Source organism: Pseudophryne corroboree, chromosome 1 (assembly GCF_028390025.1).
Source record: "Pseudophryne corroboree isolate aPseCor3 chromosome 1, aPseCor3.hap2, whole genome shotgun sequence".
NCBI lineage: Eukaryota > Metazoa > Chordata > Amphibia > Anura > Myobatrachidae > Pseudophryne > Pseudophryne corroboree.
Genome location: NC_086444.1, coordinates 997514967 through 997542833, shown reverse-complemented (window position 1 = coordinate 997542833; position 27867 = coordinate 997514967). Strand labels below are relative to the sequence as shown.

Genomic DNA, 27867 nt, shown 5'->3' with positions numbered 1-27867 from the left:
AAATCGATAGAGCCGAAATCAGGACCTTAATGGAACCCAATTTTAGGCCCATAGTCACCTCTGACTTGTAGGAAGTGCAAAAATTGACCTAGCTGAAATTCCTCCTTTGGGGCCGTACTGGCCTCACAGCACGCAACATATTTCCGCCATATGCGGTGATAATGGTTTGCGGTCACTTCTTTCCCAGCTTTAAATAGCGTAGGGATAACTTCCTCCGGAATGCCTTTTTCCTTCAGGATCCGGCGTTCAACCGCCATGCCGTCAAATGCAGCCGCGGTAAGTCTTGAAACAGACAGGGCCCCTGCTGCAGCAGGTCCTGTCTGAGCTGCAGAGGCCATGGGTCCTCTGAGATCATTTCTTGGAGTTCTGGGTACCAAGCTCTTCTTGGCCCCCCGGAACAATGAGTATAGTTCTTATTCCTCTCCTTCTTATTATTCTCATTACCCTGGGTATGAGAGGCAGAGAAGGGAACACATACACCGACTGGTACACCCACGGTGTTACCAGAGCGTCCACAGCTATCGCCTGAGTGCAATATCTTTGTAGCTTTTTGTTGAGGCGGGACACCCTCCTGTCCACCTGTGGCCTTTCCCCACGGTGTACAATCATTTGGAAAACTTCTGGATGAAGTCCCCCCTCTCCCGGGTGGAGGTTATCTGCTTCTCAGTTGTCCACTCCAGGAATGAACACTGCTGACAGTGCTAACACATGATTTTCCGCCCATCGGCGAATCCTTGTGGCTTCTGCCATCGCCATCCTGCTTCTTGTGCCGCCCTGTCGGTTTACATGAGCGACCGCCGTGATGTTGTCTGACTGGATCAGCACCGGCCCGTGTTGAAGCAGGGGTCTAGCCTGACTTAGGGCATTGTAAATGGCCCATAGTTCCAGAACATTTATGTGTAGGGAAGTCTCCTGACTTTTCCATAGGCCTTGGAAGTTTCTTCCCTGTGTGACTGCCCCTGCAGTCACCACCACAGCGACACCCTGGCCCTTGGAGACAGGGTTATCCGCCGATGCATCTGAGGATGCGACCCGGACCACTTGTCCAACAGATCCCTTGCATGGGAATTGACGAATGGAAATTCTTCGTAAGAAGCTACCATCTTTTTCAAGGCTCGCGTGCATTGATGCACCGGTACCTGTATTTGTATTAGGAGGTCTCCGTCTAGAGACGCCAACTCCTTGGACTTCTCCTCCGAGAGAAACCCATTTTAACCTGTTCTGTGTCCAGAACCATATCCAGGAACAGTAGACGCGTCGTAGGAACCAGCTGCGACTTTGGAATATTCAGAATCCAGCCGTGCTGTTGTAGCATTTCCCGAGATAGTGCTACTCCGACGAACAACTGCTCCCTGGACCTCGCCTTTATAAGGAGATCGTCCAAGTACGGGATAAGTACTTCGGCCATTACCTTGGTAAATACCCTCAGTGCCGGGGACAGACCAACGACAACGTCTGGAATTGGTAATTACAATCCTTTAACACAATTTTGAGGTACACCTGGTGAAGAGGGTAAATAGGGACATGCAGGTAAGTATCCTTGATGTCCAGTGATACCCTGAAATTTTCCAGGCTTGCAATAATCGCCCTGAGCGATTCCATTTTGAACTTGAACCTTCGTATATAAGTGTTCAAGGATTTCAATTTTAGAATGGGTCTCACCGAACCGTCTGGTTTCGGTACCACAACATTTTGGAATAGTAACCCCGGCCTTGTTGAAGGAGGGGTACCTTGATTTCACCTGCTGGAAGTACAGCTTGTGAATTTCCGCCAGTACTACCTTTCCGAGGGCAGCAGGCGAGGCTGATGTGAAGGCAACGGCGAGGGGGAGTCGTCTCGAACTCCAGCCTGTATCCCTGTGATACTACTTGCAAAACCTAGGGATCCACCTGTGGGCAAGCCCACTGGTCCCTGCAGTTCCCGAGACGCGCCCCCACCGCACCTGTCTCCACCTGTGGAGCCCCAGCGTCATGCGGTGGACTCAGAGGAAGCGAGGGAAGAGATATGATCCTGGGAACTGGCTGACTGGTGCAGCTTTTTCCTTCTTCCCTTGTCTCTGTGTAGAAAGGAAGCGCCTTTGACCCGCTTGCTTTTCTGAAACCGAAAGGACTGTACCTGAAAATACGGTGCTTTCTTAGGCTTTTGTGAGGAAACCTGAGGTAAAAAATTTTCTTCCCAGCTGTTGCTGTGGATACGAGGTCCCAGAGACCATCCCCAAACAATTCCTCACCCTTATAAGGCAGAATCTCCATGTGCCTTTTAAATGCAGCATCACCTGTCCACTGCCAGGTTACTAATACCCTCCTGGCAGAATGGACATTGCATTAATTCTGGATGCCAGCCGGCAAATATCCCTCTGTGCATCCTTTATATATATGACAACGTCTTAAATAAGCTCAATGTTAGCAAAACATTATCCCTGTCTTAGCTATTATCTGACAGGGTATCAGACCACGCTGCAGCCGCACTATTTATGCTGAGGTAATAGCAGGCTTCAGTGTATAACCTGAGTGTGTAATTACAGACTTCAGGATCGCCTCCTGCTTTTTATCAGCAGGTTCCTTCAAGGTGACCGTATCCTAAGACGGCAGTGCCACCTTTTGACAAACGTGTGAGCGCCTTATTCACCCCAAGGGATATCTCCCAACGTGACCTATCCTCTGGCGGGAAAGGGTACGCCATCAGTAACTTTTTAGAAATCACCAGTTTCTTATCGGGGGAAACCACGCTTCTTTACACACTTCATTCATTCATCTGATGGGGGAACAAAACACTGGCTGCTTTTTCTCCCCAAAAATAAAACCCTTTTATGTGGTACTTGGGTTCATGTCAGAAAATGCGTAACACATTTTTAATTGCCGAAATCATGTAACGGATGTTCCTAGTGGATTGTGTATATGTCTCAACCTCGTCGACACTGGAGTCAGACTCCGTGTCGACATCTGTGTCTGCCATCTGAGGTAACGGGCATTGTTTGAGCCCCTGATGGCCTTTGAGACGCCTGGGCAGGCGCGGACTGAGCAGCCGGCTGTCCCACAGCTGTTACGTCATCCAGCCTTTTATGTAAGGAGTTGACACTGTCGGTTAATATCTTCCACCTATCCATCCACTCTGGTGTCGGCCCCACAGGGGGCGACATCCCATTTATCGGCCTCCGCTCCGCCTCCACGTATCCAACATGTCGACACAGCCGTACCGACACACAGCACACACACAGGGAATGCTCTGATAGAGGACAGGACCCCACTAGCCCTTTGGGGAGACAGAGGGAGAGTATGCCAGCACACACCAGAGCGCTATATATACAGGGATAACCTTATATAAGTGTTTTTCCCCTTATAGCTGCTGTATTGTTATACTGTGCCTAATTAGTGCCCCCCTCTCTTTTTTAACCCCTTTCTGTAGTGTAGTAACTGCAGGGGAGAGCCAGGGAGCTTCCCTCCAACGGAGCTGTGAGAGAAAATGGCGCCAGTGTGCTGAGGAGATAGGCTCCGCCCCCTTCTCGGCGGCCTTTTCTCCCGTTTTTCTGTGGAATCTGGCAGGGGTTAAAATTCATCCATATAGCCCAGGAGCTATATGTGATGTATTTTTAGCCAGCCAAGGTGTTTCTATTGCTGCTCAGGGCGCCCCCCCCTAGCGCCCTGCACCCTCAGTGACCGGAGTGTGAAGTGTGCTGAGAAGCAATGGCGCATAGCTGCAGTGCTGTGCGCTACCTTGTGGAAGACAGGATGTCTTCTGCCGCCGATTTGCCGGACTCTTCTTGCTTCTGGCTCTGTAAGGGGGCCGGCGGCGCGGCTCTGGGACCGAGCTCCAAGGCTGGGCCTGTGAGCGGTCCCTCTGGAGCTAATGGTGTCCAGTAGCCAAGAAGCCCAATCCACTCTGCACGCAGGTGAGTTCGCTTCTTCTCCCCTTAGTCCCTCGATGCAGTGAGCCTGTTGCCAGCAGGTCTCACTGAAAATAAAAAACCTAAACTAAAACTTTCACTAAGAAGCTCAGGAGAGCCCCTAGTGTGCACCCTTCTCGTTCGGGCACAAAAATCTAACTGAGGCTTGGAGGAGGGTCATAGGGGGAGGAGCCAGTGCACACCAGATAGTCCTAAAGCTTTCTTTAGATGTGCCCAGTCTCCTGCGGAGCCGCTATTCCCCATGGTCCTTACGGAGTTCCCAGCATCCACTAGGACGTCAGAGAAATATTGGCTAAAATGACCTCCAGGCTGTGTGTATAAGGTGTATATGAAACATAAATGCATTCTGTGCTTAGACTTAAGTCCCATCGCCATGATATCTCATTATGGTATGCAATTATTCCAAAATACGGCAAAATCCGATATCCAAAATACCTCTGGTCCCAAGCATTTTGGATAAGGGATACTCAACCTGTACTGCATTACCTTATATAGGACTTTAAACGTATTCAGTCGCACAGCGAAAGAAAACAGCAGCATTAGTTTACACACTCATATGCATCAGACACTTATTCAACTACTCATACTTAATGGTAGGTAGAGACTTAGGGGGTCATTCCGAGTTGACTGCACGTAGCAACTTTTTGCTGCTCGTGCGATCAACCTGACGCCACCTATGGGGGAGTGTATTTTAGCATAGCAGGGCTGCGAACGCTTGTGCAGCCCTGCTATGCTAAAAGAGTTTCAAGTAAAACAAGACCAGTGCTGCTGTTACACACCTAGTGCGTCAGATCCAGCGATGAAGGTCCCGGTCTTGACATCAGAAATCCGCCCTCCAAATGCCTGGATCCGCCTGCACTGGACTCACCATGCCTGGAAAATGGTGAGTATCCGCCTGTCTGTCTTCTTGCGATCGCCACTGCGATCATATTTGTCGTTGGTGGCGTTGCCCAGGCAACGACGCGCGTGCGCAATTCGTCCGCCGCGCATGCACATTTCTGACCCATTTGCACCGTAGCAAAGAACCGCTGCGTGCGAACGGGTCAGAATGACCCCCTTAGTGCTGTATCACCTAGCTCAGGAGAGTGGGATACAGGGAGACTTTACCCCGCTTCCAGGATCGAGCAATACTTTAGTGAACGCTAAGTGGATCCAGACGTCAATAGTGTACACAAACGCCCAGTGAATACACAGTGAACACAGACGCCCAAATGAACACCGACGCACCAGTCACACAGCCGCCTATACTGCGACTGGGTCCTTTAGCTACACAGCGTCTCAAACGGAAGCGGGAACTCAGTTCATGGCGGGAAACTAGGAGGAAACTGGTCATGAACCAGGGGGGAGGGGCGACCAGGGGAGTGTCTTACTCCCCACTGCTGACATCAAGCCCAGGGATCGCGACCTCTCACTAATCTTTGGAGCCTATGATCCCTGTGGCCTAGCGCTGGTGCATCCAAGGTGGCAGCCACGTCAGCAGCTGTTCGGTAGTCTCCTTTCCGAAACAGTGCGGCTGTGTCTTGCGTCTCCCACGCTAAACAGAACTGACGCCTTACCTTCTCCCCGTGCTTCGACCACAGCCTGGTAATGTCAGCTGGACTTGCTAGTACAGACGCCCACCTAAACAGCACTGTACACGTGGGTAAGCGTTGTCGTGACCTGACGGAGAGTTGTTGGAGTGACTCTTTCTAAGGTGTGTGTAAGATGCTTTTTAGAAAACTAGCTTAAAAAAACACAAGACTATAAAAATAAATGAAATAACAAGCTTATGGCTGCCATAATCAACAGCCCAAAGATCGTGGTCCGGCTCCTGCTGCACCAAACAAAAAACTGAATTGCCTGAGCCAGGAGGCATGGATATAGGGGACTGGCCCATTGCATTCTGGGAGGCCGAAAGCTTTTGATCGTTGGTGCCAATCCACTGACGCTACCTCATATCCCAATGTTTATCCTGTGGATAATCTGTGGACCCTGCAGGAGAAAGTACATATAATACCACATTATGAAAAAACGTAGGTATCACGATATACAAATGAAAATGTATGTGTGTACATATATTTATAGGTGGTTGTGCGCTGTTGCTCTGCCTGCAGGCCACTACAAGACAGGACCAGTCGTGGAGTTAGACACAGAAAGCATCTCAGGAGAGGCCCAGGCATAGGCGGAGTTAATTAATTTGTCCCAAATACGACTCAGCGTTTTTAACTAAATAGTTGATTTTTTCATGTGCAACTGTAGTGGAGACCAGAGATAGCCAAATATGATACTCCAGCCCAGTAGATTCCAGCCAGGATCAGGCAATGCAGACTTTGGCCACATAAAGACATACACTACAGACTGATGGGTGGATCTGTCCAGCAAGTGTTCATCTATAATTCCAAGCATGCATACATTGGGGTGCGACAGCTTCAATTTAAACAAAATGCTTGAAGGACACCATTCGTGAACACAGGAGTATAAGTGCTAAAGGATTCCAAACTATAATCAGCCAAAAATGTTATGGCATGTCAAGAATACCAATTTGAAATCAGTATTTACAAACAAACTTTAGGCCAATAATGGACCAGTCACCTATACATAGCGGCAGCCATTTTATAAACCCAACAAAATTTTTTAAACATGCTTCACTTGGTTCCCAGTGATACAAGATGGTGATTATTGGCTGGCCAGCCATAATGGCTGTCTGTGTTTAGGTGACAGATCCATTTTAATACTTTACAAAATCAGAAGTGACTTACCGGCTGGACAGGTATGGACATTGTCTGCATTATTGCAGTGGTTATTCCACACTTGGGTGACGATGGTCCAATGGTCAGTGACACTGATGTTGTTTTCTTTTGAGCTCTACAAAACATAAAATAAATATACTTTTGTTCTCAATAAATGTCGGGAAAATGAAATCACACAGGTATCACAGACAAGTGAAATGTAATGTCAATGTCATGTTGCACGATAAAGATATAATCAGCGTAGCAAACTCAGGGGTAATTTAATACGCACACCATAATAAGCCGTTTGACATAAAAAGTCACTCCCAAGCTTAAAAAATATAATCTTATACTTTCATTTATCAGAGGTGAAATTATACATATGTGTCCATTGTTCAATGACAGACAGCTAGAGATAATCTGAGGGGTAAAGGGCTTCAACTACCCTGCAGGTATGTGGTAAATATATTGGGTGCAGCTCTACTACATTAACCTTTTGGGTACGGTCTCACAATTTCTGTTCTAATGTATTCATTATTTATATTTCTTCAGCTTAAAAAAGCTTTTATGTATGATTCTTTTTGCTTTAAAGTGATTCTTTTTTTAAATATGTTTTAGTATTTCCCTAAGGATCCCATGTGGGGAAAAGAACCAAGAACTGCTATTAGCATTGCCCATAATTAATTGAAATAATTTTCAACACACTTTGTCAAGCATGGAAGAAATGTAACATATGTGAGCCTCAATATGCCGTGTGATGTGAGACGCCTGACGCCAGTGAGCTGCCTGCTCCTGTGCGTCTTTTTACCAGAAAATGGACGGTATTCAATTCTTCTCACCCCTTTCCACACCCGTTCTGTATCTGCTGACAGGCATGGTATAATCATTTCAGTTTGTTACCCCTGGGGTAGTGAGGGCGCCCAACCCTTTTACGCAGCTAAATCTGATTACTATGGGCACAATATGCGCGATAACGGGAATCACTTTAGAAAGGAGATTGGGCGTGACATATCATTTGAATACCGCCCAATGTGTCTTATACCCCTTTCACACCGCAGCTATAACCCGGTAAATTGCCGTTTTTTAAGCCTTCCAAAACGGTTCTAGCTGCGGTGTGAAAGGGCCACTTTGAATTTACTGGTTATAGATTACTGGTATTTTAAAATGGTTAAAAAGCAGGGTCCTACACGGTTCAGACCCGTTTCATTGTGCAATGTGAAAGGCTCTGAAACGGTATTTCCAAACCACAGAAGGTGATAGGCTGCCTCCATGCGTGATGTCACCAGGCAGAAGCAGGAAATAAACTGGAGGAAACACATGATAGTGAAGAAGCATTTTTTTTTTATACAGAATACAGTTTAAAATGGCAAATTGGAGTGATGAGGAGGTTAGGGAGCTGCTTAGGATGAGAGGGGATGAAGAAATTGCTAGACAAATCACTGGGACAGTGAAGGATGCAGTAATCTACAAAAACATGATAAAGATGCTTGAAGCTGCTGGGTTCCATCGTACGACTAGCCAAATTATTAATAATTAATTAATAATTATTAATAATGTGTGGGCCAGAAAAGTCCATTTAAAATGACAACCACTGTTTTCTATGGGCGAAACGGGTTCAGTGTGAAAGGTACCAAAACGGTAATGTAACGGTAATATACCAGTTACAACATGCGATGTGAAGGGGGTTTAACTGCTCAGACCTGTTTTAAGAACCGTTTAAAGAACCGTTTCAAAAGCAGGGTTTGCAATGTGAAAGCAGCATTAGTTTGTATATGTAGAACTTGGTGTGGAAAAAAGCTGCGTCCACATACAGATTCACATATATGTGCACAGATTTACAAGTGTCGCTTGCTTTATAAGACCCTATTGCTAATCTGTATTGATCTATACATTTATTCATCTCAATTCACCACCTTTACCTTTTCAACTACTAGCACTGTAAGGACTGTCTAAAAATACAGTAAAATAAGACAATAAATCTGCTTATATGTGAAAGTTGTATCAGTTCCTATAATGTAGACACACTGACTGTACGACACGCAGACTTTATGACTTAATGATGGACTTCTCCTGGACGTGGGTCATTACCTTAGTGTGACTTATTATTACATTACAGTAAACTAATAAAATGTGTGAAATGATTTCATAGTTGTGTATTTTATCACCTCCTCATTGACTGTATACTGTGCATGAGCCTTCCCGATAAAGGATTCTTTATACACATTCTCACACTGAGAAGAGACGTGCATAACTGACAGGCCGGTGATTAATCTTCTGGCAGGAACACGGTCACTCTTACTCGGTAACTGCTATTGAAGTTTCCGAATATGTCAACTCTGATTGCAGACACCTGAATCACTGCTGTTATGCACTCCATATTTACTTGGTTCTAGGATTCTGTATATGGAGACAGACTGCCCTAGGCTGGAAAAAAGCCAGTCACACCTCATGTGAGTCTGAGAAGGATATACTCTGTGCTAGGATTTTAACTGTTTGAAGGCAACAGTGATATAATAGGCAACAGCGATACAGTAGTTATAAATGTAATACTTTGTGTTGTGTTCTTACATATATGGATAACCAAGAACATATTTCTCTTAGCCCTATTTTGATATTACTTCATCATTATGTGCCTTTTTAAGTAATGCTACAAATTAGACAACAAATTATCAACAATATAAAAACTTAAGGGCTTTTATAAGGGTGGTTTTTCTGACAGATGCAGCTACAAAATGGAGTAGTCACTTCCCAAAAAAGCAAGGGAAAAAAATCGGTATATATACAAACTAATAGCAGCGCTTTTGATCTACTTTTAAAATTATTCAATTATAGAGAATACTGTCTGGTTTTAAAAACGTTCATAAATTTAATATGTAAACATGATTATAACAGTGAAGTAAAAACAAGTCACAAAAAATTCATTCAGAGAAACCAACATGTTCTGGCATACAGTCATTTCAAATGAATGAGAAAGTGTGTCCAAACTTTTGACTGGTACTGTATATTGGCAATGCTTGTTTCTATTGATATCGGACTGATTAATCCGGAACGTATATAGACAAAGTCTGTGGTTTAAAAGGCAGTTTGAATGTATAAGGAGTGTAGTATGTTATGCCGCCACTTGGGATCCCGGCACCCAGCATACCGGCGCCGGGATCCCGACCGCCGGCATGCAGGCAGCGGGGTGAGCGCAAGAGAGCCCTTTGTGGGCACGGTGGCGCGCAACGCTATTTATTCTCCCTCCAGGGGTATCGTGGACACCCCAAGAGGGAGAATAGTTGTCGGTATGCCGGCTGTCGGGATTCCGGCATCGGTATGGTGAGCACTGGGATCCCGATAGCCGGCATATCAAATGCCTCCCTTTATGAGTGGTTACCACAATAGCGACAGCTGGAGGGCTAGCTTGAAGCTGTATCCCGAAGGTACCTCATTGGACAGTCATCACTAGGTTTTTGCGGTGCCCCAAGGATTTCAGTCTCAAATAGTAGCAAGGTGGATCGGTTCTTATGGAAATTACCTCGATTTAGTCCAACAATGGTCCAAGCAGTATAGATGTAATGCTTGCCAGTAGGTAATGTTAGGTGTGGGTGAGGTGCTATTAATGATACAAATAAGCTTTTCATATATTTAGATAGACCCTGTAAAACTAGCATTTAGCCGAGATAGAAAAAAGCTCTACTCATTAATAAAACCTTGTTGTTCTACTCACACTTTAATATACACTTTTTCCGTATGTTCTCTTTACAAGACCAGACCTGCTTCTACTAACCATACTGCCAGCCTCTGCCCATGAAAAACCCATGAAGGGCGAAAGGCCTGGAAAATAATTACCTACGGGCGGCATTTTAGATAAAAGATCACATTAACCTTTACAGTGCCCAATAGACGAGTCCTTGGGGATTATAAAGACTATGCTGGTACCAAGTTAGCATTTGCCAAGTAGACCCGCCAAGGAAATGACTCTCTGCCATATGTAAGTTATAAACCATTGCTTGAATTTTAATATCAGTGACTCATATTTCTAAAGAAAATATTATCCTCAAAGATAAGAAGTAAAAACTGTACTCACTGTGGCATCGTTCCTGGTTTTGAGTTGAAAGAAAAGCCTTCACTTTCTGAGTCTGATGAACTGGCACCTGCAATGTAAACAGAAGCCTTTACACACACATTCCGCTTAACTGGCTTGTTCCATAGAATAAATAATACAACTAACATGTGTAACTACCAATTTAAAGGACACACCGAGAAACACACTCAGACATGCACGGTCATAGTTACTTGTTACATGAAGACTATTTGGCTATGTGTTGTTTGTACAGTGATGCAGTTGGAGCCACTAGTCATGTGAAGGAATTGGGCCAATTCATGACTTGGTTTTCTAGTATCGTAGACAGCGAAAGCACCAGGGGACTTTTGCCATAGATGGGGACTAAGCACAGGCTCTAGATGTGTGCAGTTTCCTGAACGCCAAGCAGTGGCCCCAACTGTACTGTCAGTTTGCACATACAATTATCTTGCCATTTTTCAGGCAAACAAATGAGTGAGGTGTCAACCTTATAATGATGATCCAGTTTAATTACACTATTCTATGACTTTCATTTGTCCCAAAACTTTGACAAATATATTTTTAGCAAGCTCAGTGACATTAGAAAAGATACAGTAGGTATTTTACATAGTTACATAATTGCTGAAACAAAAAAACAAAACAAAAGACACAGGTTCATCCAGTTCAACCGATCACTTTTCAGATAATCCCCTTTACTTGGTGTTAATGCTCCTCACAAAAAGGACAACATACAATGCATGCTCTATAGGCAAATGCAAAATAAGAATGATCATTTCATATAAATTGCATTATTTGCATTCATAATTGCATTTACATACGTTCAAAATGTTACTAAGAAAGCACTATGCTTACAAATGTACACATTTATTAAATAAGCCCAACAAGTTCTGCCTCTTAGCATGGTACCAATGCAGTGTCCCTTAGCAACCTCAGATGTTAGCTTCTATTGTCTATGTTGCACTATACTCATTAAAGCAAATGTCTCAATGGTTGCTACTAATTATTGCACATTTGGTCTATTTGCACCTTGTTAATAAATAAGCCTTCTGTTGATACGGACTGAATAAAAATGCCAAATTATATTGTATTTACAGTAGACAGACAATATTTTGTTGGCCAAAAGTATACAGCGATATCGTTTCTAAAATGACCCTATTTTCCTATGCTGAGTTTCAGACCAAATCATAATTTACCTTCAACAAATATTTCCGCGGAAGATGTGTCAGAGCCGAGGCAATTAGATGCCACACAAGAATAGCGCCCTGTGTCGTCCTCAAAGGCCTCAGCGATGACAAGTGCATGAAGACCGTCACTCTCGGAGGTGATGATAATGTCAGGCGAGTTATGCAGCTCTCTCCCTTCACAGAACCACCTGGAGACATACAAGCATCCCAGATATTTAAACTTCACAGGAGGGGGAGGAGAGCCAGGGATGGGTAGCGGCAAACAGAAGTGAGAGACAGAGAGAGCAGACAGATAGGCAGTGAGTCATTAAAGAGATTGTATAAAATGCACAGGCAGGAGAAATATCTAGAACTCTAATAATGCTTTGTACTTCAGTTATAAATAAACTTTATAGACAAGACAACATGTTTTAAAATCTGTCTGAATGAGGAAAGGCAGAGTAGAGCTCCAGGATATGGTATCTTCTGGGAGGATTTACACATTTGTACTGTCTAGACTACACATTAACCCTGGCCTCAGAGATATACAGTACATGCTGTCACTTTTAGTCCCCCAACAGCTGGAGATCGACACTCCTTATGTCGGCTCTAGTATATGTAACAGTTCACTATACACTGTGCTTGGATAAACATGCATTAATACACATGGAAAGAGTCAGCCAATACTATAGGCTATATATATTTTTTTCTATTTAAGAACATGCAGTGCCACAAGATGATGTTTATTTGAAAGACAGGACATCTAATATACTGTATATATATATATATATATATATATATATATACTGTGTTATATAAATGGTGCTGTCATTATTCCAACAAACAATAGAGTGGATAATGTCATACAATCTATATTCTGACAGTATTATCACAGTGTAACCTAGCATGGGTGCTCAAAATAAATTTTTGTGTGGTGTCAGCATAAGTTAATTAAAGCAGCAGGCATCCCACTAACGTGGACAAGGGCTTTACATTACCTTTAACCTAATTAATAAAGTATATCAATAAATTAAATCTTAGGGGGTATCCAATTAACCAAGGTCGATGACTGCGGGTAATTGTATCATCGGGGGCTATCCTATTAGCCCCAATGTGGTGGGCACCCCCCACCCTGATGCTGGCACTTATTGCAAAGCATAATCCGCAATAAGCGGCTGCCAAAGCGGCGATAAGAAATGGGATCGGGGACTTATCCCCGATGCCATGTGTTTTCGCGTGAACGCGGGTCCATTTTCACCTTCCAAAAACAGATCAAATCTAATTGGATACCCCCTGTCAAAGTCAGAAAAATATCTCTATGCACACTACCATATTTGCACCTCACACAGGTCCGTGCTGCGCATGCGTGCGCTCTCCCGTACGTGCGCATACTCACAGTCGCGGGCACCCGCAGGCGCACGGTATGCGTATTTACGGTAGAGTTTATGTGATCGTAGCGTGCGACTCAATCGTTACATATTTTCACTATATAATGTATTTTGTAGATCATGGTCCCTTTGATAGATTCTGAAAGTTTAGTTAACATAGCATGTTCCTGAACAGAGAGATCCCTCTTTGTATTGTACGAAGGGTCTAACAGGGGTCATACAGTGGTGTTTGGTACCCATCGGAAGAGTATTTAAATAGCAATATTCCGGTGTTGGTTTGGAGCGGATTAATCGCTCGTGCGAATAGTTATGGACATAAGAAGTTTATGTCCATTTACTATTATTTGTTCTTATTTAGTCATGCGGCGGGAAACTCAGTGTCCCACCCACCTGAACAGTTGGAAGCAGTCACAGCCCACCTGTATGAATCAACCTATGACCTTTTGTTATAATGCGAAGCCGAATTCCTGTGTCCAATGAACAATGAGATTGTAGGGACCATTGAATTGCATTGTGTGTGGGGCATAAATAGGCAGGCCGACCATATCCAGTTCACTCTCTTCAACGGTTCTCATTGCTGATAATCGGGAGCTGGATATCGAGGCGCATGCGATCGTTTCCCCTTGTGCGTAAGTGTTTCTCCGCAACTATATTGATCTTCTTGTTATTGTGGGCCAATTTCTCTCTCTCTCTCCCTTCTCCTCTTTCTCTCTTATTTTCCTTTAAATAGTAATTGTATTATATTTCCTGTGTAGTTATCTGGTTAGGTAGTCTATGTTATATTGTAGTGTATGATTTGTATTTGTATTAATTCTTTTGCAAGTATATCATTCATAATATATTTAGGCGTTGGACCCTAAGCATGGTATCTGTGTATTTCTTATAGTGTTTAGTATTCTCAGAGCGTCGGTGACGCTCAAACAGCTTTTAAGTTAATAAGGTTACACTAGGTTGCATCTACACCCTAACTCTACACAAAGGTTTTACAGCATATTACATTGTTTATGGTTTAGATAAAGGTTTAACATTGTGAGCGTCAGCGCCGCTGGTGATCTCCTCGTGGTCCCGAGCGTCCGCTACGCTATAGCGAATCATTACGTTAGTCAGCAGCCAATAGCGTGCCTGCCAGTGATCTCTTGGCCGTGAGCGAACGTGACGCTTGAGCGTCTCGACTACGGCTAAGCGATTATTACGCAACGTGCGTACCCTTACGGTACTTCATACGTAGATAGCGTACAGTGTTCTTAGACCTCATAAAGGGTATTATATAAGATAAATATTTAGCTTTATCAATTGCGGGCTCGTCCTGTCCTTCACACATCTGCACTAGGTAATTTCAGCAGACATTATCCAGCAGCAAAGGGCGGGAGATCATATTCCTCGTAGTGCTGTTTGGATAAGCGTCTGCTTCTCTTAGTAAAGGGTGCTGAAGGAATCCGGGAACCGGAGGTAAGAACAACACGCTAGTCCCTTTTAAAACTGTTTATTTTTCTGTCTTGCGTACACACGCACACATATCTGCATTTCTTTTTTTTCATTTGTGTATTTTCGTATATCACTCTCCTGTTTGCCAGTTTTATAGTTGATAAACGTGCTAAGAGAGATTTGCCGCTATTTCATAGTTTAAGAGTAAAAAGGTAATATAGTTAAAGTATAGACAAACACACAGCTGTGCCTGAGAGACAAGGCGAAGTCAGTGTGGTGCGCGGTAGATGATAAAGGATCATCTACATTGATAAACGTATAAATTGTGTTACGGTGGATCTTTGCTTTGCGTACACGTGTCTCTAACAAAGGACTGAGACTTGTGTACGCAACCCAAGGGCCGACGCACGCAGCGTATATTACGCAACGGAGCGTACGGGTACGCCCACGTAACTCAAATCACAAGTGTTACATTTTTTTTCAACGCGATAAATAGCGCAACGCGGTAAATAACGCAAGGCGATAAATCGCGCAAATCTATTTTAACATTCAAAATTTAAATTAATAGATCCTTCTCCTAATTTGTAACACATCTGGTCTAAAGAGAAATTTCTGCGCAGAAATAGAAATAGAAACAAAAGTGTATATGTGGTGAGTGAGTGTTTGTTTTTACAATTTTTTTGAGGTTGAACCACAAGAAAAGTCGAGTTCTCGTGAGGTACATGCGTGTAAGTGACGTACATGGCGGCTAGGGAGGCATCCCTGGTTAAAACATACAATTTGAGCATTAGAGTGTAGCAGACCAGGAGGTCATACTGTAACAGACCAGGAGGTCATAGCAGACCAGCAGGTTCAGGTACAGCAGACAAGGAAGTCCGCTATACAGTCCACAGGCACAACACCAAGAAAGGGTTGGTGCAACACCCATATAGGCCATACAAGCTCTGGCTGAAGGAATTCGCAGCCGCAATTTTCGATTCCACTGGTCGCTCCGTACATAAGATTAGTTGCTTATGTGCTGAACGATTGTACCGCACGTAATTGTGTGCATTAGTAAACCTGACCGGTACTATTTGTGTACGAAGGTCATAAACGCTATTTGTACATTCTAACGTGATTTGTGTAATTTTTTTTTATTTTAAGGGAGGTTCGCTGCTCACTCAGGAACTATCCAACAACCAATAGTTACTGGAAAGAGTAAGTGTTCTTCGGATCACCCTCACAGGTTCCAGTAAATAGAGGTTCAGGTCACAGGGGCCCTAGGTCGAGTACGCCAGCACCATATCGGTGTGATCAGGTCGTATTGGTCGGCGTGGGCGAGTGAGTGGGGTACTCGGTAAACCGCCACCGTCAGCCTATTTTGAACATTTTGGTTTGCGTAAGGGTTGGTTGAATAAAGCAACACCTTCGAACTATGGGGGCCACTTGTTCAGGTAGGGGGCGATCAACCTCGGTTCGGGTTGATTCAGTGAACCGACCAGTCGGGTCGGCAAGATACGTAATGTGTGAGAAATACGGAAGTCACACAGAAGCTTTATGTGATGAATGGGAGAGAATGACGGTACATGACGGGGAGAAATTCCCAAGAGTAGGTAGCTTCAGCACAGAAGTGTTAACGAATTTAAGGAGAAGGATATGTCTCATTAAATCAGCCAAGAGACGAATCAAACATTATGATTATTTACAGTTGTGGCAACAGGAGGGTGACATACAGAGAGGATTGGCTCAGGCGGCGGGATCTGGCTCGATCAGAAAACTGATAGCCACGGCCCCACCGCCACCATATATATCGGGAGAAAAATTGGTTGCGGAGAATGACGCATTAAGGTGTAACAAACAAACACTTAGCAACTGTGTAAATGTTAAAGATAATGTTAACCAATTAACCAATGCAAGTATTAACCCGTGCAAGTTGTACCCTGTTTTGAACTTTCCTCAGGAGTGTGATCAAGAGGACGAATCGGCAACAATTTCAGCGCTCTCTCTAGCAGCCACCATAGCAGAGACCACAGTAGGCACAGCTCAACCCCCGAGATTAGTAACGAAAGCCCCTAGCGGAGGGATAGGTGAGGTCGTATCAACGGGTAAGTACGGCACCATACACTATGCTGAAACTATTTCACCACAGCCTGTAGAATCTACACAGGATGAGGTTGTTAGAGTTAATCCTGTTAAGGTAATAGTAGTTCCAAATGGGAAAACAGACACTTCAGGAGTCACTCCTGTTAGGAACATTGCCATGTACAGCCCATTTTCCCGAATGGAATTAAGGACCATAGTGTCGGAATTCCCTGACCCTAGAAAAGACTTAGTTGCCAGCCAAAAATACATCAGAGACCTAGGTAACACGTTAGAGCCCAACAATAAAGACTGGCAGATATTGCTGAGAGCATGTTTACCCTCCAATGTCGACGCAGCTCAATTTTTAGCTGACTGTGGATTAGATCAGGATGTACCTCTTACAGATGTGTACAACAAAGACAATGTAAAAAGAATAAGCTTACAGTTAAAAGAGTATTTCCCAGCCGTAGTTAAATGGAACAAAATATTCTCCATTAAACAGAAGGAGTCAGAAACAGCTGCAGAGTATTTTCACAGAGCATTATCAGAAATGGCAAAATACACAGGCATAGAGGACATTAAAACAAACATAAACCATCGAGAAGTAGCAGTATCGGTACTGATGGATGGTTTAAAAGAGTCATTGAAGACTAGGGTACAGACCACACAACCATGTTGGCGAGGTCTGTCTGTGGCTACTTTGAGAGAGGCTGCTATTGATCACGATAGGAACATCACCAGACACAGGGAACAACAAGGTGATAAGTTAATGGCAGTAAGTATACAGGCCCTGACCACAAGGCAGCCTTTGTTTATATCACCAAACCCTGTGGGTAAGTCAAATGTGGTTACTTGTTATTCTTGTCATAAACAGGGACACATGGCACGAGATTGTAGAATGAAGAATTCACGAAACTCATACCAACCCCCTAGACAACGACACGACACACGACATTGGGAGCAAGGTCCGCAGAAACGGAGTTATGAGCCACATACAGGGGAAACAAAAAGATACCCCCCGAACAGAGACTGGCAAGCCTCTGGTAGCTCCCAATTAACTCCATCACAAGTAGTTGCTGCCAGCGGGATTCAGGGAGGTCACCATACCCAATAGGGGTGTGGCCATACCTGTAATCTGCAGCCAGTAAAATTGATTGCAAGCCTTGAAAGTGAACCAGAAATTGCAATCAATGTAGCTGGTAAATCATTAAACTTTCTTGTAGACACAGGGGCGGCCAAATCAGTGATAAATTCGACAGTGGGCATGAGAACCACTGGTAAGACAATTCCAGCCATAGGGGTAACGGGAGTAGTCCAGCACTACCCTGTTAGCAAACCAGCCGAGATTACAATAGGGCCTTTACATACCAAGCATTCCTTTTTGCTGGCTGCATCGGCACCGACTAATCTCCTGGGAAGAGACTTACTGTGTAAAATGGGGTGCGTCATTTATTGTACTCCTGAAGGTGTATTCTTGGACATACCTGAGAATCACGCTCAGGAAGTGCGAGACATATTAGACTCCCCGTCAAAATTAATGTCACATACCATTATGACAAATAGGACTCCCTCCCAAGTAGAAGAAATGACATCTCAGATACCAGAGTCACTTTGGACTAAAGATGGACAGGACACTGGATTAATGGCAAACGTAGCTCCGGTAGTTGTACAAGTAAAAGATGGTAGGATAGCTCCAAAAATCCCACAGTACCCTCTGAAGCCAGAGGTGGAGTTAGGAGTGTATCCCGTAATAGAGCGCTTGCTACAACAGGGCATTCTGGTAAGAACGTCCAGCACTGCCAATAGTCCCATCTTCCCTGTTAAAAAGAGTGGGGGGAGGGGTTACCGGCTAGTGCAGGATCTAAGGGGGATTAACAAAATAGTTGAGAGTCAGTTCCCCGTAGTGCCAAATCCAGCTGTCATCCTAATGCAAATCCCTCCCACTGCGAAATTTTTCACTGTTATTGACCTCTGCTCCGCTTTCTTTTGGGTACCTCTGCACCCTGACAGTCAATATTTGTTTGCATTTACATATAGAGGAGTCCAATACACATGGACTCGATTACCACAAGGATTCATAGATAGCCCAAGTATATTTTCTCAGGCTTTGCATGATTGTTTACAGTCTTTCCAACCAGTGAGTGGATCAGTATTAATACAGTACGTGGATGATCTACTACTGTGTTCTGATTCATTGGAAGCATCCCTGAAGGATACGAAACAGCTCCTGTTTCATCTTTCAGACACAGGACACAAGGTTTCCAAAGACAAGTTGCAATTATGCCAAACTAAGGTAAAATATTTGGGACACTGTTTAACACAAGGACTGAGACACCTGACCGCTGATAGAATTCAAGCAATTAGAGACATGACTCTGCCACAAACCCAGCAACAGATCAGAACATTTTTAGGAATGTGTGGGTATTGCCGTAACTGGATCCCAGGGTTTTCCATCCTAGCGTTACCCTTGCAGGAGATGGTCTCCTCAAACAAACCTGATCGGATTTCGCATACAGACGAGTCTGAGACAGCATTTGAGAGACTTAAACAGTGCCTAACGCAGGCACCAGCATTAGGTATGCCTGACTATGGGAAACCCTTTGAACTATACGGAACAGAAAGTGCTGGTTGCGCGGCAGGCGTACTAACCCAAAAGCACGGTGATGCCAGCAGGCCGGTAGCATATTACAGCGCTCAGCTAGATACGGTAGCGCGATCCCTCCCCACATGCTTGCGAAGCGTTGCTGCGATAGCATTGCTAGTAACGAAAAGCGAAGACGTCGTGCTAGGTCACAACCTCACAATTCATACACCACATGCAGTGTCAGCCTTGTTAAATTCTGCCCAAACCAGACATGTCTCATCAGCGCGGTTTACAAGATGGGAATTGGCACTAATGGCCCCCGTAAACATCACCATAAGGAGATGCAGTGCATTAAATCCTGCAACATATCTCCCAGGTGTGCCTGGACAGGCACAAAGGGTGGAGGATGAGAGTGGTGGGGAAGGAGGATTTAATACAAAGGAAGACACTCATGATTGTATGGAATATTTGACCCAAAATTTTACCGCAAGGCCTGACATCAGTGACAACCCACTGGAAGATGTAGAACTTACGTTCTACACGGACGGTAGTTGTCATAGACAGTCAGACTCGGGAGACTTGTGTACTGGATACGCAGTCGTAGATGACCAAGGCACCATAGAAGCGGAACCGCTAGGCCCACCTCACTCAGCCCAGGTTGCTGAACTGGTCGCCCTAACCAGAGCATGTGAATTGGCTAAGGGCAAATCAGCCAATATCTACACCGATTCTAGATACGCATTCGGGGTAGTCCATGATTTCGGAGCCCTATGGCGCCTCAGAAATTTCATGACGGCAGCTGGTACACCGGTAGCGCATGCAGCTCACATAAAAAGGCTTCTAACAGCGATACAGGAACCCGACAGAGTGGCTGTTATCAAATGTAAAGCACACACATATAGCCAAGACCCAGTATCACTTGGTAACAGCCGAGCAGACGAAGCTGCTAAATTAGCAGCTGCTACCCCCAGACAGACAGACACCACACAACTGATGGTATTTAATACCATCAACACACAGAAGTTGTGTGAGATGCAAAATTTGTGTTCCACACAGGAAAAGGCAGTCTGGAAGGCAAAGGGATATGGTCAGGAGTCCTCAGGACTCTGGACGGATGGACACGGTAAACCAGTGGCCCCCAGAGCATACCTTCCATGCTTAGCTGAGGCAGCTCACGGGCTGACTCATCTGGGCAAGGAAGGGATGTGCAAGTTGGTAAGAGCATATTGGTGTGCCCCAGGATTTTCTTCTCATGCGAGTAAAAGGGCAATGTCATGCCTTACCTGTCTGAGAAAGTACATCGGAAAGGCAATACCTACAGAACCATCTCATATCCCACCTGCCGGCGGCCCTTTCCAGGTAATACAGATTGACTTTATTCAATTACCCCCTTGTCGAAATTTGAAATATGTACTTGTTTGTATAGATGTTTTCTCAAATTGGGTCGAAGCATTTCCGGCGGCCACAAATACCGCTATGTTTACTGCTAAGAAAATTGTGCAGGAATTTGTATGTAGATATGGTATCCCTAGAATTATCGAAAGTGATAGGGGTACCCATTTTACAGGTGATGTCTTTCAAGGAATGTGTAAATTGATGGGAATTGATAGCAAGCTGCACACTCCATACCGTCCACAGGCGAGTGCGAAAGTGGAAAGAGTGAACAGCACTATTAAAAATAAACTGAGTAAAGTGATGGCAGAGACAGGATTGACATGGCCAGAAGCTTTACCCATTGTACTGTACAGCATCAGAACCACTCCCAGGTCCCCTCTTAATCTGTCTCCCTTTGAGATCTTGTTTGGTCGACAACCGCATGTTATGATTAACCCTCAGGATGATTTGAAGTGTAACAATGAAGTGACTGTAAAATACTTGATTAACATGAGTAAACAGTTGAGGAATCAAAATGATAATCTGAAGTTAGTGATTCCTGATTTACCAGATAGTAATTGTCATGACATTGAACCTGGGGATTATGTAATGATACGGAATTTTCTACGCTCAGGTTGCCTTATTGACAGATGGGAAGGACCATACCAGGTCTTATTGACTAGCACTACAGCATTGAAGGTTGCTGAGAGAGAGACTTGGGTTCATTCGTCCCACTGTAAAAAGGTTGCTGATCCAGAGAGGTCCCGTGATAAGGAACAGACGGTAGAGGTTGTATCACTGGAGTGTCTGTTCCAGGAGGATTAAGGCGGCACCTGAGCATTGAAAATCACAAGACCAAAAGCAGTTGTCGATCCCCTGTTCCCTTTTATTGTTTTTCTCCAACTTCCCATCCCCTCTCCTTCAAATTATTTTTTCCCCCTTCTCATTCTTCTCCGTTTCCTCCTACAAGATGGACTTGCCCCAAGAGACTGTGATCCGGATTTTCCTGTTGACCATGATGTTGACCAGAGCAGTCTGTTCCGGCGAGAGTACCATGGAGGTCGAGAGAGGTTCTGGAATAGGTTCTGATGACAGAGATGGAGGCGTAGTTTTCCAAGAACAACATAATCAACAAGCAAAGGCGAGTATCAGAAAACGATCCGATAGCATTGACCATAGAAGGAATTGTGAAGGATTGTTAGCTGAAGAAAACTGTATCTGTCGGCTCTGTAACAATGTCATTGAGGATGGGTGCATAAAGAAATGCCAATCCAGTTTTAATATCCATATGGACCGGCATCCATTGAGTGACTATCACTCCTTAGTGGGTAGTGTGTTAAATAAAACAGATTGTTGGGTATGCTCTCAAGTACCTCAAGGTCATAGCAAATCAGGACTAGTACCATTTCCTTTAACGTTAGGGGAGGTACTTGAGTTAAGTGGTGGGAGACCGGTGGACAGGAGGTTTAATATCTCCAGCCCTCCTAGTTTGAAGCTCCACCAATACCATGTGGATAGGTCCCTATTATGTTTTAACATCTCCAATCCCCGAAAGCCGGGAAATTGGGAAGTGTCATGGAGTAATCAAACCATGACCTTTTCGCATAGAGCAGATAGAATGCCTACAGATACAGAGCTTATACGCCACATAGCCAGTAGAGGAAAATCTTTCCGGTATAGGTATACCTTAGGAAATAGGATTACGAGAGTTGGAGAGGTATCACCAGGATACTGTGCACATATCGTACAACCTGATACGTGTACTAAGCAGATGGAAGAATTAGGGTTAGGAGATTTCACATGGAAGGTGTGTAATATGGTTATGTCCTACTCCGTCCCATATGTTCTCCCCGATGATGCATATTTCATATGCGGGAGAAAGGCGTATAAGTGGCTTGCCCCAAACTCTGAAGGATTGTGTTATATTGGAAAGGTACTGCCTGAAGTAATGACTGTATCACATGACAAAATGAAAGACATACACCGTGTTGCCCAAACTCCTTATACTCACACCCATTACGAGCACGTAGTTAAACGACACCTGATAGAAAGAACAGAGCATCCGGCCTCTGACATGATCCATGAATCCACCGGGATTCAGTTTCTAATCGCGTTAGACATCACTCGCACCGCCAGAGGAGTGTTGAATTATAAATACATATCTGCGCTCGCCAATTTGTTAGATAATATCACTGAAATGTATGATGACACGTTTAGGTATACTGGAAGAGAACTTCAGGCTTATAAAACAGAACTGGTACAGCATAGAATGGTTCTTAATTACCTCACAGCAGTGACAGGCGGATATTGTGTCACACTGGCAACACAATACGGCGTGAAATGTTGCACATATATTACGAATAGCACCGAGGACCCGGTCGAGGTCATAGACCAAAAGATGGACGATATTCTCCAACTGAAGTGGGAATTTCGCAGGAGACACAATCTCACTCTTGCTGCTGTAGGTAATGAGCTGACTGGTTGGGTGTCATGGTTGAACCCGCGAAATTGGTTCTCTGGTTTAGGAGACTGGGCTCAAGGAGTCATAATGGATGTTGGGAAGTTTCTCCTATGTATCTTAGGTGTTATCATAACGATTGGTTTGATATTTAGATGCGGTCAGGCTTTAATGAGGTGCAATCGTCGTACTAGGGTAATGAGTTTAAGGAGTGAGGAAACTGTAATTCCAATGGACTTGATTTATGACCCAAATGTAGAAACAATGATGTGATGAAAATGCGATTTCTACGGTCCGTTTCTTTCACCTGTTTTTCCGTTTCCTCCAAGGTAAAAAGACCCACTTGGACGAGGAATTTGATGAGCCGATATACAGACAACAGAGGGATTAAAGAAGAAGTTTTGACAACCTGATACACAGATTTTTGATGAACTATGCCATGGATCCCCAGTTTCCCTAGAAATTTTAAAATTACGCTAGCCCAACACTTTTGTAAATCTATGGACATTGACAGCTTTTGCTCGCACCTTATGGGCAAAAGCACAAAGAAGACTGCATTCAACAGACACCAAACAAGACCTCAATCGACGAATGTACATTTACCTGACATAGAATACCACCGCATTTACCGTAATTATGTCTTTTCTTTATTTCTACAACCCTCAGGTAATGACACACATAGTCGATAGGGAATACAGGCACAGATATCAGCAATCACATATCTCCCCCATTCATGTATCATCAACTAAAATGTGCTCCCCCATTTTGTTACAACCAAAGCCGAAAAGAGCTCGGTAAAGTTTGACAGCCCATCCACAGACCCGTACCACGGGATAAGAAGGAATTCAAATGTATACTTCGCAATACCTCGAAGCTTGATTTAAAACACGTACGGCACGATGATACATGACCCCCAAGCACGGATTCATACACACATGCTTCTGCTATCTCACTAGGTCATACCCTTTTCCTACCTTCTCCTCTCCTCCCCTACCCAACCATGTAAATGTATTAACCCCTGACATATATTTTTCTCTTTTGAAATGTTTTAGAAGGTGGCAGTTATTATTGACTGCCAAAGGGTGGACTGTCAAAGTCAGAAAAATATCTCTATGCACACTACCATATTTGCACCTCACACAGGTCCGTGCTGCGCATGCGTGCGCTCTCCCGTACGTGCGCATACTCACAGTCGCGGGCACCCGCAGGCGCACGGTATGCGTATTTACGGTAGAGTTTATGTGATCGTAGCGTGCGACTCAATCGTTACATATTTTCACTATATAATGTATTTTGTAGATCATGGTCCCTTTGATAGATTCTGAAAGTTTAGTTAACATAGCATGTTCCTGAACAGAGAGATCCCTCTTTGTATTGTACGAAGGGTCTAACAGGGGTCATACAGTGGTGTTTGGTACCCATCGGAAGAGTATTTAAATAGCAATATTCCGGTGTTGGTTTGGAGCGGATTAATCGCTCGTGCGAATAGTTATGGACATAAGAAGTTTATGTCCATTTACTATTATTTGTTCTTATTTAGTCATGCGGCGGGAAACTCAGTGTCCCACCCACCTGAACAGTTGGAAGCAGTCACAGCCCACCTGTATGAATCAACCTATGACCTTTTGTTATAATGCGAAGCCGAATTCCTGTGTCCAATGAACAATGAGATTGTAGGGACCATTGAATTGCATTGTGTGTGGGGCATAAATAGGCAGGCCGACCATATCCAGTTCACTCTCTTCAACGGTTCTCATTGCTGATAATCGGGAGCTGGATATCGAGGCGCATGCGATCGTTTCCCCTTGTGCGTAAGTGTTTCTCCGCAACTATATTGATCTTCTTGTTATTGTGGGCCAATTTCTCTCTCTCTCTCCCTTCTCCTCTTTCTCTCTTATTTTCCTTTAAATAGTAATTGTATTATATTTCCTGTGTAGTTATCTGGTTAGGTAGTCTATGTTATATTGTAGTGTATGATTTGTATTTGTATTAATTCTTTTGCAAGTATATCATTCATAATATATATATTAGGCGTTGGACCCTAAGCATGGTATCTGTGTATTTCTTATAGTGTTTAGTATTCTCAGAGCGTCAGTGACGCTCAAACAGCTTTTGAGTTAATAAGGTTACACTAGGTTGCATCTACACCCTAACTCTACACAAAGGTTTTACAGCATATTACATTGTTTATGGTTTAGATAAAGGTTTAACATTGTGAGCGTCAGCGCCGCTGGTGATCTCCTCGTGGTCCCGAGCGTCCGCTACGCTATAGCGAATCATTACGTTAGTCAGCAGCCAATAGCGTGCCTGCCAGTGATCTCTTGGCCGTGAGCGAACGTGACGCTTGAGCGTCTCGACTACGGCTAAGCGATTATTACGCAACGTGCGTACCCTTACGGTACTTCATACGTAGATAGCGTACAGTGTTCTTAGACCTCATAAAGGGTATTATATAAGATAAATATTTAGCTTTATCACCCCCATAGAAAGATACACATATCTGTAATAAAATGTAAGCAGGTATTTTAAACAAACGCTACACACTGCAACAAACAAGTATAATAAAAAGCAGTAAGGATCTGGAGGATGCAGGTGAAGGCTCGGAAGGCCACCTGTTGCCTATCTCTGAATTAAGATTCCCCATTCAAGTTCCTTACTCTTCCTTAATATCTTCATTATACACATATCTGACATACTCTGGGGGGGGGGGATTCAATTAGCATCGCGCGGGATGTAGTTCCCAGGTTAAGTGCCCAGAGCTATACAATTGACATCGCCCCTGGCACTTAACCCAGGAGGTACACTTTACAGTGACTAACGCCCAGAGTCTGCATCTCCCAGATTAAGTGTAGGGGACTATGCTGGTATCGCATGCGGTAAACCAGAGAAAGGCCCCGAGACACTAGTTAATGAAGATTTCTGACCACACCGGGGAGCAACTGAATAGCCCCAGGCACCTAACACAGGAGCTACATCCCCGTGATGATACGTAAATTGCCGCCTGTGAATTAATTTCTTAATTTTTACTGTCTACACTCTACAATAAGTACAGCTGCTGAACATTAATATCTTTCATCTAAACTTACATTTGTGTTTAAGCAAAGATATTCTAATTTACTTGGTAGCAATAATTTAATCATGAGAACAAAGTAAAATAAAGCAATCCCACACTTAGGCCCTCATTCCGAGTTGTTCGCTCGCAAGCTGCTTTTAGCAGCATTGCACACGCTAAGCCGCCGCCCTCTGGGAGTGTATCTTAGCATAGCAGAATTGCGAACGAAAGATTAGCAGATTTGCGAATAGAAATTTCTTAGCAGTTTCTGAGTAGCTCCAGACTTACTCAGCCATTGCGATCAGTTCAGTCAGTTTCGTTCCTGGTTTGACGTCACAAACACACCCAGCGTTCGCCCAGACACTCCCCCGTTTCTTCAGACACTCCCGCATTTTTCCCAGAAACGCCAGCGTTTTTTCGCACACTCCCAGAAAACGGCCAGTTTCCGCCCAGAAACACCCACTTCCTGTCAATCACACTCCGATCACCAGAACGATGAAAAATCCTTGTTATGCCGTGAATAAAATACCTAACTTTTGAGTAAAATAACTAAGCGCATGCGCTCTGCGAACCTTACACATGCGCAGTAAGCGACTAATCGCAATATAGCGAAACTCGGCAACGAGTGAACAACGCGGAATGAGCGCCTTAGTGCTGTTCACTGATTTTTTAAAACTGGAATGCTAAAAGCACTAAACAAACAAAGAAAAAGTGTAGTCTTCCCAGATGTTCGCTAATACATCCTCCTAATTTTCACTTCTCAAATCTGCCAGCATTCACTTCCACGGCTCTCATGCCATACACTGTCTGTCTGGCAGCTTCATATTAAATTTCTCACGTTTCCAACCATGTTACCAGCTGTCTTCACATCTAACATTAAATCCTACTCCAATAGTGCAATAGTATGTGATGCAGTCACTATGTCAACATTCAAAATATCAACAATCATAATGTTGACACCACAATGTTATCAGCTATAATGTTGATATTGTTGAAATGTCGACATAGAACATGCTGACATTCTGCTCCATGACAACTGCAAGTCACAATCCCCTGACCTCCAGACCAAGAAAATACAGCTGGAACCACCAAGGTTCAACTACCAGTTAAATGAAGCCGCTGCACCGAGGCACATTGTGTTATCAAGAGTCTAATCATCTGTGTCGACATGAGAAATCTCAACCAGCGGAGCATGTCAACATACTATGTCAACAAAAAGAAATGGAAAAGAACAAGTGACAGTCAATGGCACACAATTTCCCATACTGGCTGCTTGTTATTGATTGACAGTGAAGGAATATACTAGGGAATCTTGTCTTTGATCATTATGTGGCAAATGCATGTAAAAAGTGGGTAGCTAATTTTTTATAGGATTTTTTTATAGATTTTTTTTTCCAAAAAACTTGGATCATGAAAGAAGAAATAAATAAGATTGTATTTCTAATTTCACCTTTCCCAGTCACTTAGTGCTTCCTGCATTTGTTAAACCTTTTTGTGTTTGTACAGTACAGGTTGAGTCTCCCATATGAATGCTTGGGATAGAAGTATTCTGGATATTAGATTTGCACGTATTGTAGAATTTTTGCATACCATAATTAGATATTTTGGGGATGGGACCCAAATGTAAACACTAAATGCCTTTATTCTTCACTTACACCTTCTACACACAACCTGAAGGTAATTT

At 43.9% G+C, this 27867-nt stretch overlaps 1 protein-coding gene across 1 annotated transcript in view; it reads right to left on the bottom strand.

The window, feature by feature from the left end:
• PALLD (palladin, cytoskeletal associated protein) overlaps positions 1 to 27867 on the bottom strand; it is a 759036-nt gene that overhangs the window by 404337 nt on the left and 326832 nt on the right. Inside the window, exons 3-5 of the mRNA XM_063920614.1 lie at positions 11872 to 12050; positions 10682 to 10748; positions 6643 to 6748 (exon numbers count right to left, since the gene is read on the bottom strand). Coding sequence (XP_063776684.1) covers positions 6643 to 6748; positions 10682 to 10748; positions 11872 to 12050 — 352 coding nt within the window. The remainder of the gene's footprint in view (positions 1 to 6642; positions 6749 to 10681; positions 10749 to 11871; positions 12051 to 27867) is intronic.